General features: G+C 39.9%; 1 protein-coding gene across 2 annotated transcripts in view; it reads right to left on the bottom strand.

Annotated features, from left to right (window-relative positions):
• COL22A1 (collagen type XXII alpha 1 chain) overlaps positions 1 to 17951 on the bottom strand; it is a 215775-nt gene that overhangs the window by 64809 nt on the left and 133015 nt on the right. For both annotated transcript variants that reach the window (XM_015856410.3, XM_085536911.1), the window contains exons 24-27: positions 11222 to 11275; positions 2295 to 2348; positions 1874 to 1927; positions 885 to 938 (exon numbers count right to left, since the gene is read on the bottom strand). In XM_015856410.3, the coding sequence (XP_015711896.2) occupies positions 885 to 938; positions 1874 to 1927; positions 2295 to 2348; positions 11222 to 11275 (216 nt within the window). The remainder of the gene's footprint in view (positions 1 to 884; positions 939 to 1873; positions 1928 to 2294; positions 2349 to 11221; positions 11276 to 17951) is intronic.

The following is a 17951-nucleotide window of genomic DNA, read 5'->3' as shown; positions in this document are numbered from 1 at the left end:
TAAGGGGAAAATTTTAACTCAGTGATGACACACTGGCACAGACTGCCCAACAAAGCTGTGGATGCCCCATTCCTTGATGTGATCAAGGTCCAGCTGGATGGGGGCCTGGATAACCTCATTTGGTGAGTGGCAACCCTACCCACAGCCATGGGTTGGAACTGGATGAGCTTCAAAGTCCCTTCCAACCCAAGACATTCTGTGGTTCTATGATTCCCTAGATTGACTCATAGACAAAATATGGTTCATTCCTTTGTCGCTTATTTGCATGACTATAGGAACTCAACAAGAGTTTCTCCTGCTCAAAATCTCCATTTTCTAACTGCAGAGACAACAGAACAGCAGAGGAAACTAACCGTCTTGAATGTGTCATTCATATGAACTTACAAACAGGGCACAAGTAGTAGGAAGAAACAAAGAGCCGCATCTCTTCCACATGGCTCCACAGAAAACATAGGAGGATGGTATATTTTCTTTCCTGCTCTTCAAGGAGGAAAAAGAAATGTATTTGGGGCCCAACACACTCTATCGCTCTTTGTGCCTTGGACTCGGGCCCTGACTTGCCGGCCTCCTTGGCTTTTCAGCTTGACAGTAGAAGCTTCTCTGTCTGCTACACTCAGCCGTGTCTGCTGAATAAAATGCAGTAGCTGAAGACTGGAAGAGGTTCTCTGCTGTATTTAAATCCAATTCAGTCTTCACAGGGACTCAGTACAAATCAATCACATCAGCTGGCTTGACCTTGGAGCTCCAGGGATGGAAGCAGGTGAGATGTGTTTGACCCTGGAGATCTGTTGGAGATCTGTTCCACTTTCAGCTTACACTTTCTTGCTTACCCAGATAAGCTGCCTAGGTAAGCTGGTTACGCTGGTGTATATGGTGACACTTACCTTCTGACCTGGGAGCCCAGGAAGACCATTTAATCCATCTTTGCCTGGTGAGCCCTAAATAAGAGAAAATTACCAGCTCTAAGAGCTTGCTCCTTAAACTTATAACTGAAAGATCAGACAAAGTATGTTGAGTTCATCCCCCTTTCCATTAACCTAAGCTTAAGATTTGCTAAAACACCTCATCAATCTTCTGCCTTTTTCACTACTGTAACTCAAATTACCCAAAATTTCTGGCAATGCACGAATCTGCTTGGCTGTATTCAGCACGGTAATTTTAGTGACTGTCCACAGGATGTCAGTGTTGTTACAGACAAACAGCAAAGTAGAAGTTTTATGAAGAGTGGAGTCTTAACTTTAGAAATAGCATTCTCCATAATTCTCCATTGCCTGTAGCTGTAACTTTCTAAAAAGATCTTTCACCTTTTAAACGTCAGTAATTTCTTATGCATATATAAAGACTGGCATTACACAGTATAGATGGAAGTATTCAGCAAAATAAGAACTGAAATGACTTCTTGCAATGCATCTAAAATGGTGAGAAAAAGTTCTGTCCTCTTTTCAGGTATCAGTTAGTCTCTAAACACCACAGGCATAAAGTGTCACTTCTCAGTTCTAAGTATTTCATAATACACCTTTCTTGACTTAAGAGCCAAAAGAAATTGCAATGCTCTGCTATAGTTACTATTTTTATTTCACTTCTTTGACCTGATTCAAGAAACTCCACTTTGGAAGAGTCGTGTTTTACCAAATGCAAACTAAGTTTTGAAAGGTACCATGTAAAACATTATAATCCCAGTGTACAGGAGTAGTACAACTACCTCTGGTAAGCCAAAAGGCATCAGTCTAATGTCTGTGTTAAAGGAAATAGTACTGGAGCCAGCACTAAAACTGGATATGTAGGCAAGCTGCAGGAAAAGAAGAGTTTAGAAGTAAAACATGTAAGGTCATGGAGAGCAGGGAGGCAATCCAAGTTGTCCCTCAAAACTTACAGCTGGTCCTGGAGGTCCAATTTTACCAGCAACACCAATTTCTCCTGGCAGTCCCTGAAAAAATAATCCAGCAGACACAAAAAGCATCAGCATTTCTGCCCTTTACAGGCTGCTTTCAATTCAAATACATTTTTCCCTCCCAAAGCAGTCAGATCTCTGTCATGGGGCGTCCTCCAGATATTGACTCATTTGCAGGTAGCGCTAACAGGGCTCCAGTAGTCAGTGCAGTTGTTTTGCAGGGCCAGATGGGGCTTTTCATGGTGAAAACACAACAAAAAGCACACATTGCCAGAGGCACTGACTCAGTTCCCACTGAAATTCAAAGTCTAAATCTCACATTCTCCCCAACTGTTGTTTTTTATTTTATTTTCTCTCTTTGATGTAAACTAAACAACAACAAAACCAAGACTTATTTCCTTACTGGTGCTCCAGGTGGTCCAGGGGGTCCAGCAATGCCTGGCAGCCCTGGAGGTCCCTGTAAGAGAAGGAAGAAAATAGTTTATTAATAACCATGATAGTGGTAGAAAGCCTCAGGCCCTTCCTGTGTGCAACTGGGGTTCTGTTCCAAACAGCATCAGGACTGAGCTTCATTTCATTAACTTCTCTACTCCTAAACCTGCAAGATGCCAAATTGAGCTCGTAGGGAACTGTGCTCAACAGCAGAACAGGATCTCCTGCTTAAACCACTAGTTACTGCTGCTACAAGATGAGCTCCATCCTGGGCTCCACTACAAGAGATGGCAGCCATGCAAGATAAAGCATCCAGCCTACTTCAATCTTAATTAATGGTACAGAAGATATAGTGGATCAAGTATTTAAAAGAAATACCCCACTATTTTAGTGCTCTGTCTGAACCTTGTTGAGAGTGAAATGTCCTCACAAGCTCATACTTCAGTGTATACATTCAGCTTCAAATGCTCTGGAAATCTTACGCATCTCCCTGCAACAACTATTTGTCTTGGGAAAATATCATCTGAATAGATATCTCCAGTTTTCAGAGGGATTTATTTCCGTGTATTGGGTAAATTGTTAAAAGTGAGTTCCTGGCTGAAGAGATTTTTTTCCATACTTGACACATCACTGTTTGAGATACAGAGGTGTTTGTTACCTTCAGCTTTGCTGAAGACAAGAAGGATTTTCTCCTTTACTAAAAATGAATAATTTGTTCAAGTGTTTTTTGAATCAGGACCTAAGTATCAAACATAGGGATGGAAGAGAAAGGGAAGAGAAACTCTTTCAGGCTTTCTAATATCATGAGCTAAGTAATTTTCAGTTTCCAGAATAGAAGGAGTTCTGATGTTTGCAATCCCAAAACACAAAAACAAACAAACAGAAGAGCAAACCCAAAACCAACCAAAGAAAAAATGTATCAGGGGGATATTTTTCGCCCACAGGGTGGTGAGGCCCTGGCACAAGGCTGTCCAGAGAAGCTATGGATGCTCCATCCCTTGAGGTGTTCAAGGCCAGGCTGGATGTAGCCCAGGGCAGCCTGAGCTGATGGCAGGCAATCCTGTCCACGGCAGGAGAGTTGTAACTAGGTGATTTTTAAAGTCCTTTTCAACTTAAGACATTCTATGATTTTATGGTATACACCAACCTATGCAAAAAAAAAAAACCTAAAAGCTAACAATCAATAGAAAATGGCCAGTCAGCTTCTTCCTTGCTAGAGCTGTGTTACAATCCAATAACAAAAATCACATATTTCTGTGATTATGAGTCATGGACCAATATTAATATTTAACATTTAAGGGAAAATGTAGCTGAAGAAGAGGATAAAGTGGCATAAACAAGAATAAACAAGAAAATTCTGGTGTTGAGGTTTGATGGAGGAGATAGTGGATAAGCCATCATTTTAGAATATGCTTGTAAAAATCAGCCAGAACAAATATTACCATCTCACCAATAGATGGTGCAAAGCAACTAAAAATGAACTAGCAGATGCACCCGGCTTACATATTCCCCATAATCTGCTTCCATTGCAACTCAGTCCAGAACAGACATGGAATCACTCCACAAATAACATTAGTATTTGTAGAGTGTCTCAAGTGCAAGCACAGCTCAAACATCTGCAGGAAGATATGCCTTGGGATCTATTTACACTGATGACATAACTCATGGGCAGCCTAGTTTCTGGTTTAGAGGATGAGGTTTCAGATGCCATTCTAGTCCTATCAGAGGCAACTGGATGACCCCATCCATCACTTAGAAGAGGCTTCACTATTCCAAACAATAATCAACAGTCCAGTACAAGACAAAATGTCTCACTGCACGTACAGTCAGAGGGCAGCTGGATAGACTGGCCTCAGATGTCAGGGGCCTGCTTGGCCCCTCTCTAACCCTACAAAGGTGGTAGATATACAGTTAATATGGGAACCAAAATAGGATTGCCATGAAGAGTAGGTGTAACACTGGGAAAGACTTCAAAGTAGCTTTAGATAAACAGCAAGAAACTGATTCAGCAGCAAAGTGGATTATATGTAAGTAAAGGAAAGATAAAGTACAAAATATTTAATAGTTCTATCTGATTTCTGCAACAATGAAATCTGGTAAGCAATTAACTAGCTGAGAACATAGCCACTGTCATCCCACAGCAAATTTCAGCCAGGACCTAGCCCCACCCTGAGCATCCCCGAGGTAGGATACCCACCCTAGACAGGGTAAGTCACCAAAAGAGGAGTCTTGCTCAAGTATCTATCAGCAAGCAGCATAACCTCCTACACCAAATGACTAAGACACGAGGAAATGAAAAATCATGGGCATGAAAAAGCTGCAGGAATACATTCTATCACATAATCATCCTTTACAAACTCTCTTTTTTGCCACACTTGTCCAGAGCGAGACTTGTATACAAAACCATCTTGTGCTCTTTCTCCTGACTTCTGAGTATACTTCAGAGCAAGAACTATTCTCCCAAGTATCTAACAGCTTCAAACTACCTGACAGTATTTATTTGTTATAAAGAAATATATATATATAACAACAGCAAAAATAACAACACATTCTAACAGCAGTAGGACGCTCTGTAATGTGCAACCCCCAAGTCTCATACCATCTGTATTCTTCCTTTTTGACACTGAATCCAGATAAAAGCACCTGATTCCATTAATCACATTTTTCACTGATCATTTGATGAGTTACACAGATGAGAGCCCTTGTCCCAAATCCAGTTCCCAGTGTTGTCCCTCTAAAACTCCAACTCAGAACAAGTCATGGAGAGCTTTGTTTGTGGCTTGTAAAATATCTGATGCGTGCCTCTTACAAGCTGGAACAAAACCGGGTACATAAAACCTTTGATCTCTAAAACAGGACTGCACAAACTCGGTTAGGAAAACAAATGGCAAAACACAGATCTTTTGTCAAAATGTTTAAGTAAAGCTATTTTCAACCAAATATTTCAAGCTTCTTTAAAATCCTAATATCCATGAGAAAGTGTGTGGAGGTATGTGTTTGGAGAACAACACCCATACAGACATTCAGGATTATAGTTCATCTAGCTTCATTCCTAAGAGAAAGCAACACAGTTCTCAGGAAAGAAATCTGACACAATACAGAAGGAGCAGCTGCATCTGTCCTCCAGGAGCTACTAAAAGATGCTCTCCCAGCATGTACCCTGCTGAAAGACAGGCTGGGAAAGGCAGGACTATTAGGATGTGGGTTCTGTACTCCCAAAGGAAGTTCTGCAAAGGAACAAAAACCTTTTCATGTGAATACATCAGTAGGTTGTGTGGCTCAAATCTATTTTCCGTAAGAAAAGGGATGGCTATGTTTTAAAAGGCGAACAAATGTCATTGCAGGATGGAAACAGGAGTCTGATGGCTTTTCCAGAAATCTGTCCCTGTAGGAAAAGCTTGTAGAGACATATTTTCTGTACACTATTTCATGCCAATGCCTGGATCCTCTTGCATTATGAAAAAGGCTTAGATAAGCCCTAAATCCATGAAAAAAAAAAAAAAAAAAAAAAAGACAGACTGTGGTCTGGGCTTTATAGGCATCATGCCAGATTTATGAATGAGAAAAACCTCCAGGACATCTAGAAGCATCTTGTCTCCTGCCACAACTGCCAGCTTTGAGGAGCAATCCACGAGTCTCACTGTGTCCCCTGCTACCTCAACTCTCCATTTTTCTTCTACTACACCTAAGTAGTCTCTGGGATCAGATCATCAGACCTGCTCTTCGTTTATCACTCCTGGCACTACCTGTATCTACCAGCACAGCTTCTGTGAGTTATCTTCAGAAGTACTGCAGCAGAGCACCATATTGCTCTTCTTCCTTACAAACTGAGACAAAGATGAGAGTACACAGGAAACCAGTGTTGCTGATAATGCTGAAAACCAATAAGCCTGAGGAGCCAACAGATCTGCTTATGATGCATGTTATATAGAAGACTTCAGTGATAGTGCCATAATTTATACACGAATGAGGTCTTCAGTTATTTCACCAGGTGGCATGATAGTCAGAATACTAGCATTATTTTAAAAAATAAAGTGAATTGAAGAGAAATTCTGTGAACTGTCTTTCCGGTACTGAATAAAGTTGGCTCTGTACACAGCAGTCTCTGTAGGAGGATTTCTTGCTTGCAGTACAGGACAGAATTTGTTTAATTGCATCATTTACTGTAAAATATGGACATGATGTCTTTTGTCTACAGAGTAAGATTTATTGCCCTATTTGCTCACTTTCAGTTCTTTCACTGTGTCAAGGTGGCAAAGCGAATACAAGAACAAAATCTCCCTTATGGTCTTTTGTTTCACAACTATTAGTGTCCTGCACTGACAAAGTCTTTCTTCTCTCTTTGTTTTGTAAAAGGCACATATCTCATTAAAGATAGCTCTGAGTAGTATCTTCCACGATTTCAAGCAGCACTGACAAAATCTGAATTCTGATATTAAAGGTCTTTTCCAACTATAATGATTCTATGATTCTACAATTCTGTGAAGCCCTGTGTAAGAGGCCATGCTTTTTACATTACTGTCTCAAAATTTGCTGAAATGAACAAGTTCAGGCAAATTCTGGCCAAGGTTCCAGGACTCCCTTTGAGACACACAGGAACCAAGGTTTGAGAAATCCCTTTGTTTAAGAGATGAGCTACGAAAGGGAGATAAGATGCTGATTAATGGCCCTAAGGTAGTTTTTTGTGTGGGCCTATCTCAAGGAAGATGGCCATCTCCGAGGTATTCACATGACTCTGACCCGAGCCTTCCAGAAATGTCAGGAAGGCTGGAAAGAAGGATAAAAAGGGCACAGACAAACCCCGAATTTAGGTTTTCTGACACCAGATACCTCACTACGGAAACAAGGAAGTTTTCTGTCATCAGATGCCTCTCTACATGAACTCCTGCATGCTGAAGAAGATGCCTGCATGCTGAAAAACCTTTTAGGTATTTGACCTCAGATTCCTCCACCGTCGTCCTGCTGCCTAGTGTCTCTTCTGGGATTGCTGCTCGAGACTCTGCTCCGTGAGACCTCGCTGCCCGAGACTCCGCTTCTTGAGACCTCGCTACTCTGACCGCCTTCTCTGCGCTGCACCGGTCTGCTGCTTGCGGCCTGCTACTCTGTTGCTGCTCTCCCCTACGCTTATTTTGCCCCGGACCAACGCAACAACGTGCTGCAGGTCACTGCTGCATCCAGGAGGTGACTATTCCCCGCTTTAAAGTAATTCTTGATCTTTTCTACCTTTTCTATCGCCCACTTACCCGTCCCCATCACCCTAATTTTGATATTCACCGCTCTCCCTTCCCCATCCCCTCAGTTGTCTATCATTTCTAATAAACTGGTTGGATCAACATTTGAATGCTCTTCTTCTTAATCTCATGCCGGGCATAACATATCAAAAGAACCTTTGCCTCACTCCTAAATTGGAGCGAGACACCCTGTCATAGTAATTCAATGTCTGGGCCCTCAGCGAGTACTGAGGTATCAACCCCCTTCTTCACCAAGCCAAAAAATGCAGCACTCATGGCGCACCTATATATAGTACCTAGTACCTGCTTTCAGCCTCTTCTCTGAAATCTTCCTCTCAACATACAATGGGATAAATGAGGTACATCAAGGTGACTACACAGAAAAGCATAGGCTCAGCACTGTCCATGCTTAGTACTCCTCTATCTATTTCAATTGAAAGTACTCTATAGAAATGTTCATTTTTCAGTCTGTATTTGAACAGCCTACTGTAATAGAAGTTTGAACCATGATTAAGTTTCCTGCAAACTAAAATAGTGCAAATAATATCAATGCAAATATGTTATGAGTTCAGGTGTTTGTGCCCTTGCTGCAGGAAAATCATTCATATCTAGAGGGGAAATAAGACCTGAAGTGTCTACTCCAAGGCTTAATGATGCTGCAAGATGCACCATTTCTAAAGGTCACGAGAAAATAAATGTTCATTTCTGGGGGAGCTAATATGGGTAATATGGATCAAACAAACACATGGACAGGCTCACCACTGCAGCAGAACTACATGAAAAAAAAAAATAAAAATCATAAAAATCTTAAAATTTAGTTTGAGTAGAGCATGTAAGGAAAGAAAAAGGCAAAACTAAGGCTACCCAGTTGTCACAGCACATATCCAGGCTAGCTAAGAGGCTTCCTTCTAACTGCTGCTTCACGATTTGCTTCTTACTCTGTAACATAAAGACATCCAGTCCTTAAGAGTCAGACTGGCATCATCTCTGCCATGTGTTGTCACTGTATCTGCTGGCCCTGCTCCAGAGCATCCCTAAGGCTGACTGCCTTGCAGTGCTGCCTGTTCTTTCTGTGTTTTCTGGCTGGGTCTAGAATGATGGGAAACATTTATCCTGACAAAACCCAGCATTAACTGCAGATGTTAGGAAAAACATCTCCAAAGAAGTGGTTAGGCACTAGAATAGGATGACCTGGGGATGTTCAAGAAATGTTGAGTTGTTCTACTGAGGGATGTGGGTTAGTGGGAAATCTTGGTGATAGGTAGGCGGATGGGCTGGATGATCTTAGAGGTCTTTTCCAACCTTAGTGATTATATGATGATGATTCTATCATTATGCCTGAGTACACCCCATTCTGCAGCTTCACAGGCAGAAGGATTTCCTACCACATGACAGTAGAAAATGCAATATGTCTCTGAAGGTGTTGAGAAATCAGCATCTGTGTCACAGTAATGAAGTGGCTGGCCCACCCTTCCCAAACCACCAAAATTATCTTTAAATTTAAAATAGCAGGAAAAAAAAATGAGGTTATTATAGTGTCCTAACCAAGTTTATGTATTGGCAACTCAAGTTCAGTGGTCCCCAATACCATGGAGACAGCACAGAAAGAGGTGACACAAGACTTTCATAAATCATTTTTAAGAATACATGCGTAACTACAGCCTAAGGAAACCTGCTGGTTATTCTTGGAGCATAGTATGATTAAGATAAAATAAAAGAGAGAGAAATGCTGATAAAGTGCTTACAAACCTAATGTCACAAAAAATGCTGGCAAGCTGAAAAGCAGTTTTGTCACAAGTTAAATGTAAGCACTTTCTCCAAACAAAAATATGGAAGACTGCAGTATTAAATCCAGGACGATGTGCCACTTCGGGAAAAGGAACAATATTTTTCCATGCTTACAGTTAGCTGGGAGGAAGAGTAAGTTTAAGTATCCCTTGATGGGGCTTAGCACTCTATGCAGTCTTAATTAACTTAAAATTTCAAAACTTCACTTAGCCTGTGCTGAAAGGCAAACTACTTAATGCTGTGTCAGCAATTCGTTCAGATAGGTTTATGAAATTGCTAACACATGCATATACATATTTTGCAAAGTTACAGAGATCTTGAGCTGAGCAAGATGTTGCTTAAGTGAATAGTCAGGTGTATCAGCATTAATGAAGGGAGACAAATCTTCCCCAAAAGTAAGGAAAATCCTCTCCCGATTGTTACACACATCTGATGGCTTGAGGGGATTTTTTAATGTTATCCTGAAAAGAAAAAAATAAAATAAAAATGGAATCTGTTGGAAATACTGTCTTCATTCTTATTGATGGCTGCTGAAATACTTGCAAACCAGATGCAGAACCAAAGGATTCTTCCTTAAAAGTATGTAGATGACTATAATGTGGTGTGGGAGGGAAAGGTTCCCAGCCAGATATAAGGTTCCTCACCCACACAGAATCAGAAAGCTCCAGATGTTATTGCTGGTGGTCTCTGCAGACATGCAAGCAGCTCATTACAAAATGTCTGCTACAGAATTCATGTCTAGATTAGGTTTCATGGTTACGAGGGCATAGCTTGGCAAAGGAAATAAGTGAAAAATTAGTACCTGCTCTTTGAGTAGCGTCATTTGTTGCAGTATCTCACCAACAGCTGTAGCAGTGGAGGAGGTTCTTTATTTTTGCTCTAAACTTAACTGACTATTGTAACAAATCCCATAGCCAAAGACCTAGTTTGTTAACTTCTTATTGAAGAAGGAATGAATGAGATACTGTTTGCACGAGTGGTTGGTGCATCTTCCCTGATTGAGAACATTCTGAAAGATGCATCTCTTATTACAGTGAATGACCCTACACTGTGAGTTGGGTCAACCAGATCTGGCTACAAAGTCATCAAGAAGCCAAGCCAGAGGCAAGTGTTTGTGCTATTACAGCACACAGAAGCACAAACTTTTCCAAGGTGGAGTCGAATCCTCTTTGACTGTATGTATAGTACACAGCGCTCAGCACTATTTAGTCCTTATGAAACTACAAATAGTGTAACTTGCAGCATTACCTTGCCAAAAGGGGGTTAATGGGTCATGAACTTTTTACAACCTTACTCATCAGGAGAACAAGCAACAGTTTTAAGCTGCTTTGTCTACCTTTCCTAGTAAGTCACTGCCCGACCTCCTCTAACAAGTAGAAATATGACTTTCAAAGCAAAGAAAAAAAAAAGGTTGTGCACAAAAAGTGTGTTTTCTGAATAGCAAACACCTTTAAAACTCTTTCTTCTGTCAAGACTGCAGCACAGGAGGCATACTGCAGTTACCAGTTCACACTGCCAATAGCTCAGGCACTGTCCTAAATATCTAAATATCACAAAACACAGATCTTGCTTTCCCTCCGGAATGATACCACTCTGTGCAAAAGCAATGAGAAAATCACACACAAAACAGCTCCTTATGTCTCTGTACAAAAACGCTGAAAACATGTGGAAACTAAATGTAATTGACAGCAGACTTTTCTCTCTCACTCAGATCAGGATAAATCAGTTTGGATCTTAAAGAAGAAAAGCCAACCTCAAAGATGGTGCAAATTAGAAAAGAACAAGTTTATGGCATGCTGCATTGCAGTTCCAAGTCACCTGTTGCCATAAAATACATCTTTCCTAAATATTACTTGAAAATGAAGAAATGGTCACATACCTGAGGGCCAATCAGACCATTAATTCCGGGGAATCCAGGTTCTCCCTTCTTACCCTGTGTGTTCAACAAGAAAACAAATTTTAGACATTAGGGCAAAAACAGCTTGCTGAGACTTTCCAGAATCTTTTTAACCTAAACTGATAAATCATCCATATGGAGAACACAAGGGCAAAATATAAGGCATCAGACACTGGATGTGTAACTCTAGTGATCTCTGATAAGTGTAATGTCTCTCCATTTTGTATTGCACTTTCCAGTCCAGATTTTTCTCTTGAAAAAAAAAAACAAAAACAAAAACAAAAAAAAACCACAATAGTTTGGAAAACTGGTAATGGTTATCCAAACAGACTCATCTCTGAAGGTAATATGAAACATCCTGAAGAAAACTCCTAGCCCTAACACAGCAAGAAGGAAGTCATGTTTAATGCTCACTATTTTTAACACAAATCTGTTATTTCCAAGCAAAGATTTCATTACTTTGAAATAGCACCAAAATCAATCTAAACACTTGACAATTAATGGTAAAGTTTCTATTAAAATATGGTTTATAAAATAAATATTTGATAAATATTGTGAGCTGAATATAAGCTGAATGGAACCCAGTCTCCTAAATATGTGCAAGAATGGGTAGAATGGTTTTCTAAGCAGTGGCCACACTCCCCAATACTGTAGAAAATTCAAATTCTTTCAATTATCTCCTTGCCAATTAGCTACCAAACCTCATAGTCTGTGTGTAGCCTTCACTCCACAGAGTAGGGTTGGTTTCATGCCTATTTCAGCCTCTGTCCCACTCTGCAGTCACATCTGGGTGCTTCCCAAAGAGCATCAGAGAATTGACAGTTCAGCCAAGGGTGGTTACCACATGTAGAGATGTGCTAAGAGACACTTTCTCTTCTACAGTACAAAGCTTCACCCCTCCCCAACCAAACCAAGCCATGTCCTTTGTGCTTCCTGCACCATCTTATGCATTAAGAAGGAGAACAATTAAGAACCCTGGTGCATGGATGAATATAAAGGATTCACAGTCTCTAAGCCAGAAAAGAACATACAAGGCGTTTCTAATTGGGGTTGGCATTATCACCAAGGGACAGAGCTCACCAGCCTCTCTGCAATAAGTAAGTTTCCACCAGAAGAACGGGAGAGTTTCACTGGTGAAAGGGAAGGATAAGCAAAATCCTGGAGCATACCCATGTGGGTAGAATCATAGAATCATTAAGGCTGAAAAAGACCACTGAGGTCATCTAGTCCAACCATCAACCATTACCACCATGCCCACTAAGCCATGTCCCTCAGTCACATGGATACTGCAGCAGATGTGTCTCCCCTTGGGGCTGACCTCAAGTAGTGGTGAAATAGGTAAAATGTCCTATGTGAGAAAAAAGAGGAAGAAAAGATGGAGAAAGGATGCCTGAAGGAGTTAAAGCAGAAGTTTGGTTTGTTTCTCAACTTCAAAGTTTACTTGCTGTGTTACTTTGGGTAAGTCATATATTCTGTGACTCAGCCTCCTTGTAAAAATAATCTATCCTTCCCTGACATGTAATAGATACTGAATCATTAATACTTCTGAGGTTGTTAGTAATACATTCGGAGGTTACAAGATAAATCATGTAAATATCTGAAAGTCAGAGAAGTGATTTTTCTTCTCATTTCTACTTCTCATCAAAAGTGATTTTCTTTTTAGAATGATATTATAATTAAGTAAGTTTTATGTGACTGATGATGTGATTCGTCATGCAGATGTGCAAGTCTGATATATAATTTTCTCTTTATTGTTTTTTACTGAAATATGTCCAGAAACAATTTATGTAATTCTTGTTGTCTTAAATGAGTGAAACAACTAAAACATCACAAGCAAATCAAGTTTTCATCATATTTATCTGATTTTGTCAAAGTTCAGTTAGCTGAGATGTCAGAATGTGATCTTTTCCACATTTTTTTTCATAATAAAAATATCAGCTCTCATATGCAGGAAAGTTTAAAAAGAAAATTAAATGAATTATAATGAAATGCTTGGGTACCAGGAAGAGTTTGCATTCATTACCAAGCTCCTGATATCAACAGGAATCTGCCTAATATATTCAAATACATGCATGACTCATGAGTGTTCCTTCCACTTTCTCAACATCCATCACTTCTTTCCTTGTCAAAGCCCATTTTAACCTCAGGGTCTCATGTCACCACATGAATCAACATGTTTTCCAGGCAAAGACTCTAGATGGATTTTGTCAACTGCCAAAGTGACCACAGAAGACACCCTGTTAAAATACTTGTATAAAATGTATACTGTAATACTTGTATAAAATATTAAAATATTTGTACCTTTACAATGCATGCACAACTTTGCTCCCATTTAGAAACATTAATTCACAGAGCAGAACTGAATGCAGAGCAGCAACTTGATATATAATTGATATAACCACTTTTGATAACATTTTGAAGGAGCATAAAGGCATTAACTCCCTAAGTTATCACCTTAAATCATAGAATCGTAGAATTATTTGAGTTGGAAGGGTCTTTTAAAGGGTCATCCAGTTCAACCTCAAATCAGGAGGGCATGAATACACCATATTGTGTACTTTACATGATGCCATGATGACTGATTGTCATGATGTTGGCTGGAATAGAAGCCTGAATGATGCCATATTTTAGATTCTTGATGTGATAACACAGTGATGTCTTAGTTGTTGCAGAGTACAGCCACAGATTTATCAGCTCCTCACACTGCTCGTGCACTGCTTATGCACAGTGAGCATAAACTGATAGTAGAGGACAGAAGCAGGGCAGATAGCCCAAATTGACTGAAGGAGTATACTATACCAGCAGTAAAAGCTGGAGGAAAGAAAAAGAAAGTGGGGAAGACTCAGAGTTGATAGCATTTGTCTTCCCAAGAAGTGGTTTCATGTGATGAGCCCTGATTTCCTCAAAGTGCTGAACATCTGTCTGCCAATGGGAAGGAGTGAATGATTACCTGGTTTTGCTTGAGCACACATCTTCTGCTTTACTTCAAATACTCTCTGAATCACCACCCATGAGTTCTTGCACTTTTACCTTTCCAATGTTCTTCCCCTTCCCACTTGGGGAGAGTGAGCATGCAGCTGTCCACAACACTGATGCATGACTGGTGTCCAGAACAGCAAAATCCCAATGAGATTCTTAGCCTTGCAACTGAAAAGATGTGAACAGTGCACAAGGATCTTATATTTGTGGTCCACTGTTGTATGACTTTAATGACTTTATAACTTAAGAGCGCTGTCTAGTCATGGTTTTCTGAATCTTCTGCCTTTCAGAAACCTGATCCCATATGATAAAATTATTTGGGAAGCTGAGGAAGGAGGCAGAAGCTACAGCTTCTTTATGAAGTGATGTCAAAAGCTGAGAAAGGGGAGCAAGGACAAATTTTGCCTCCTGGGATAAGTATATACTAGCTGCTCTGTTTCCACACATTTGCCAGGCACACTAATCTGCAGCAGCAATAACAGATGTGAAAGGAGCCTATCCCTTTCTTGACTCTAATACTGAGAAACTTTGCTGCTTTTCAAAACACCAAGAAATCCCTTACAGCAGCATATCATTATATTGACACACAGACTAAGAGTGCAATTTCCCATTGTGAAGGGAACATTTTGGCCGCTCAGAGGTTAGCCAAAATCAAAATACAACAGTGTTATTCCATGATATTACAGCCTGTCTGGAAAGTACAGAAATACTTGCTGGGCGAAATTATACCTATGAGAGCAACGCTCAGTGAAATGTCACATCACCTAATAATACAACAGAGAAAACTAGCAATTATGCTCTGTTACTTATGGCAAGAATCAGCTAAGTGTGTAAGAACATCTACCCTTCCACTATATGAAATATATGTTATTTGTTTTCATCAGCAATTTGAATAATAGCACAGTTAAAAAATATGTTTTATTGGAAATGGATGTGTTTACTTCAATTACAGTTACAGTTTATTTCTGGATTTGATCTACACCATCAATCCTTTCTTCCTTCTTTCTGTTCATTTACCTAATTTCTATTTCTGTGCTGCTGAACTTTGCAAGGGCAGGAAAAACCACCTGAACAGTTCAAGCACCACCAAATACATATAAACACAACTAAACTTTGGAAACTGTCATACAGAAGACATAAAAATGGGGGAATTGTTAGCTTCACACTACTAGCAAGTAAATTTGGAAAGGCTCTAGCCTGTTTCTTCTCTTTCTATGCAATACCCTGGACAGCTGTACATTGTCATAGCATGGTTATCACTGAGATTTGGCCCCAGGTACACAGCTTTTCATACCAAATACATAGACAGAACCTTAACTGCGAATTAATATAACTGCTAGCATAAATGCCAGCTGTTTTCTATGTAAACTAGGTCAGATGATAGAACTATGACTTTCAGTCATGTTCCTTTACCTCTACATAAACAGAAGTGGTAACCACTAGTTGAACTCCCTAAAGGTACCATGCTTTTACAGGATCCATATTCACCGAACAAAGACAGTAAATTAAGAATCAAGAGCATCTTCTTGGCTTGAGGATGCAAATACTATTGGGGCTGGCCTGCATGTGAGTGATTAGAGGGAACTGCTATAATAAAGAGAAATAAGGGCTATTAGGACTCCTGGAGATTAAAAGAAGTCACACCTTTGGACTGCCTCTTTCTAAAAAGTCTGCTTCACTTGCTGGGCAAACTGTTTTTCCTCTTGTGGATTATCTCTCTAATGCTGGTATCTCCAAAGGGAGATGTGCTATCAGCACTTTCTTTCCCAGTACAAATTATGACAAACCAGAATCATAGACAACAACTCGCTTAAAGAAGAGAAAGAGAGGTCAAAAAAGGAGAAAGTATAATATCTGTATTTCTGTCCTGCTTTAAAAACAGAGTTCAGTAGCCCCCGGGGATCTGGGAAATTTATTTTCCACATTACAACCAACAGTGATAAACCTTTCAAGTACTGGAAAGTGTTTTCTAACACCTCTCTTCTGAGCAGAGGGTGCGCTCCAAACCCAGTAATCTCCAGTTTTAACAGGACCCTTCAGACTAAATTGTAAAACAAATATGTAGCATTTACTAAGATTCACAGCCTTGTTAATCTTGACTTGTTAAGGGTCAAGAAAGCTGTTAAGCTTTTTGTGCTGCTCAAATTTCAGGGATAAACATTCAGTGGATGTGGACCCCAGTATATGAAAACCTGCTGAAGCATGCCAGTTGAATACACGGAACACAGACACAGAATACAGCCTTAGGTAATTCACTCCTGGAGTTGCACTCATTCCTTTTGCCTCCAGTCTGATAGAATACAATCCTGAAATTCAGAATTCACTCACAAAAGAAGGATCTCACAGTATACTTTTTATGTTATCTCTGTTTTGACATCCAACCAACTCTCATTCTATGCTTGACTGCACAAATTATCTTGTGCACCAAGTTGAAAGAGGTGGAATTACTTATCAGTCTGATTCAGGTACATTGGTGTCTTAATCATAGATAAGGACATTCATTAAACAGTACAATTTTTGAAACATATTTTCCACCAAGAATGTTGTGTTTGTTTTTTTCCCACAAGACTATTCTTGCTATTTTATGAGACTCATATTTTTTAGTGTTTTTCACCATTCTTGGTGGGAAAATTCTAACAATACAAATACAGAAAACTAGACTGCAATACAGCACATCCGAAGTGGGTCTAGGCAGATGCTACCTTACACCTAAATGGAAAGTACTCTTCTAGAATAAGTAAGTGTTTTCTCTTGGTTTGCTTATCAAAATTTCACTCACTCGCACCATTTCAGTTGGATGGATGTTTTTCTCTATGTTTACTTGGATTACACTTCAGAAGAACCCCATGTTTAGTCTGAATTACATGACGGTCTGTATGTTCTCCACCAGAGAAGCACCTTTTGTGTCTGCAATGCAGGAAAGGTTACGATTATTTCCATTATTTCTAACCACATGACAGGCGTCAAAAGACTTTGAAGTAGAATCAGAGTACTTCAAACTCCCTTCCATTTCTCAGGAGGAGGACAGAAAGAGAGGAGAAAAAAAAGAAGAAAAACTGAAATGAATCCAGACTCTCGGTGTTCTGCCTTTTTTCCAGGTAATTTTAGTAAAATCAGAGAAAGAGTACTGTCTGTCACTGAATGGTCTTAGGGATGGATGAGAAGAGCAATGCTTTGTTCTTCGCACTGTGTGATATCAATATGAGGGTACTGCTGTCAAAATACAAACCTTGGGTGCCAGGCACTTGCAAGCAACCGGCTAATAGAAATAACAGTTGAGTGGTTCAGGTTGGAAACATTATCTCTTCCTCCCAAGACAAGATTGGAAGGTAGAAGTGAATTATCAGATTAGCACTTCAGCAAAGGCATTGAAGAGATAATGCAGAATTTTTTTGTACCCATAAAAGACTTGAAGACCTGCAACTAAACCAGGCTAATGGAGAAGTGCTTTTAAATGTACAAATGATGATCTGTCTTCCCAACCCATGCTCTTCTTACTGTGCAACCACTGTTGTGCCACCACACAAGATGTGTGTAGCCCTCCTATTATCTTTCTGTGTGGAAGATCTATGTCTGCAAGTGTGCATTATTACACTGAAAATATACTGTACACAGTGGTGCTCCTAGAAATGAGCTGCAGGAGGAATAGGTTCATATACAGCAAGGGGAACTTCTGATAAATTTGGCAATCACATTGCTGCAATACCATTAGCATTTTTTTAGACCATAACAT

The sequence above is a fragment of the Coturnix japonica genome, chromosome 2 (genome assembly GCF_054131305.1).
Source record: "Coturnix japonica strain WE chromosome 2, WE-NBRP24, whole genome shotgun sequence".
NCBI lineage: Eukaryota > Metazoa > Chordata > Aves > Galliformes > Phasianidae > Coturnix > Coturnix japonica.
Note: the sequence above shows the minus strand (reverse complement) of the source record. Positions and strands in the feature narration are given on the sequence as shown.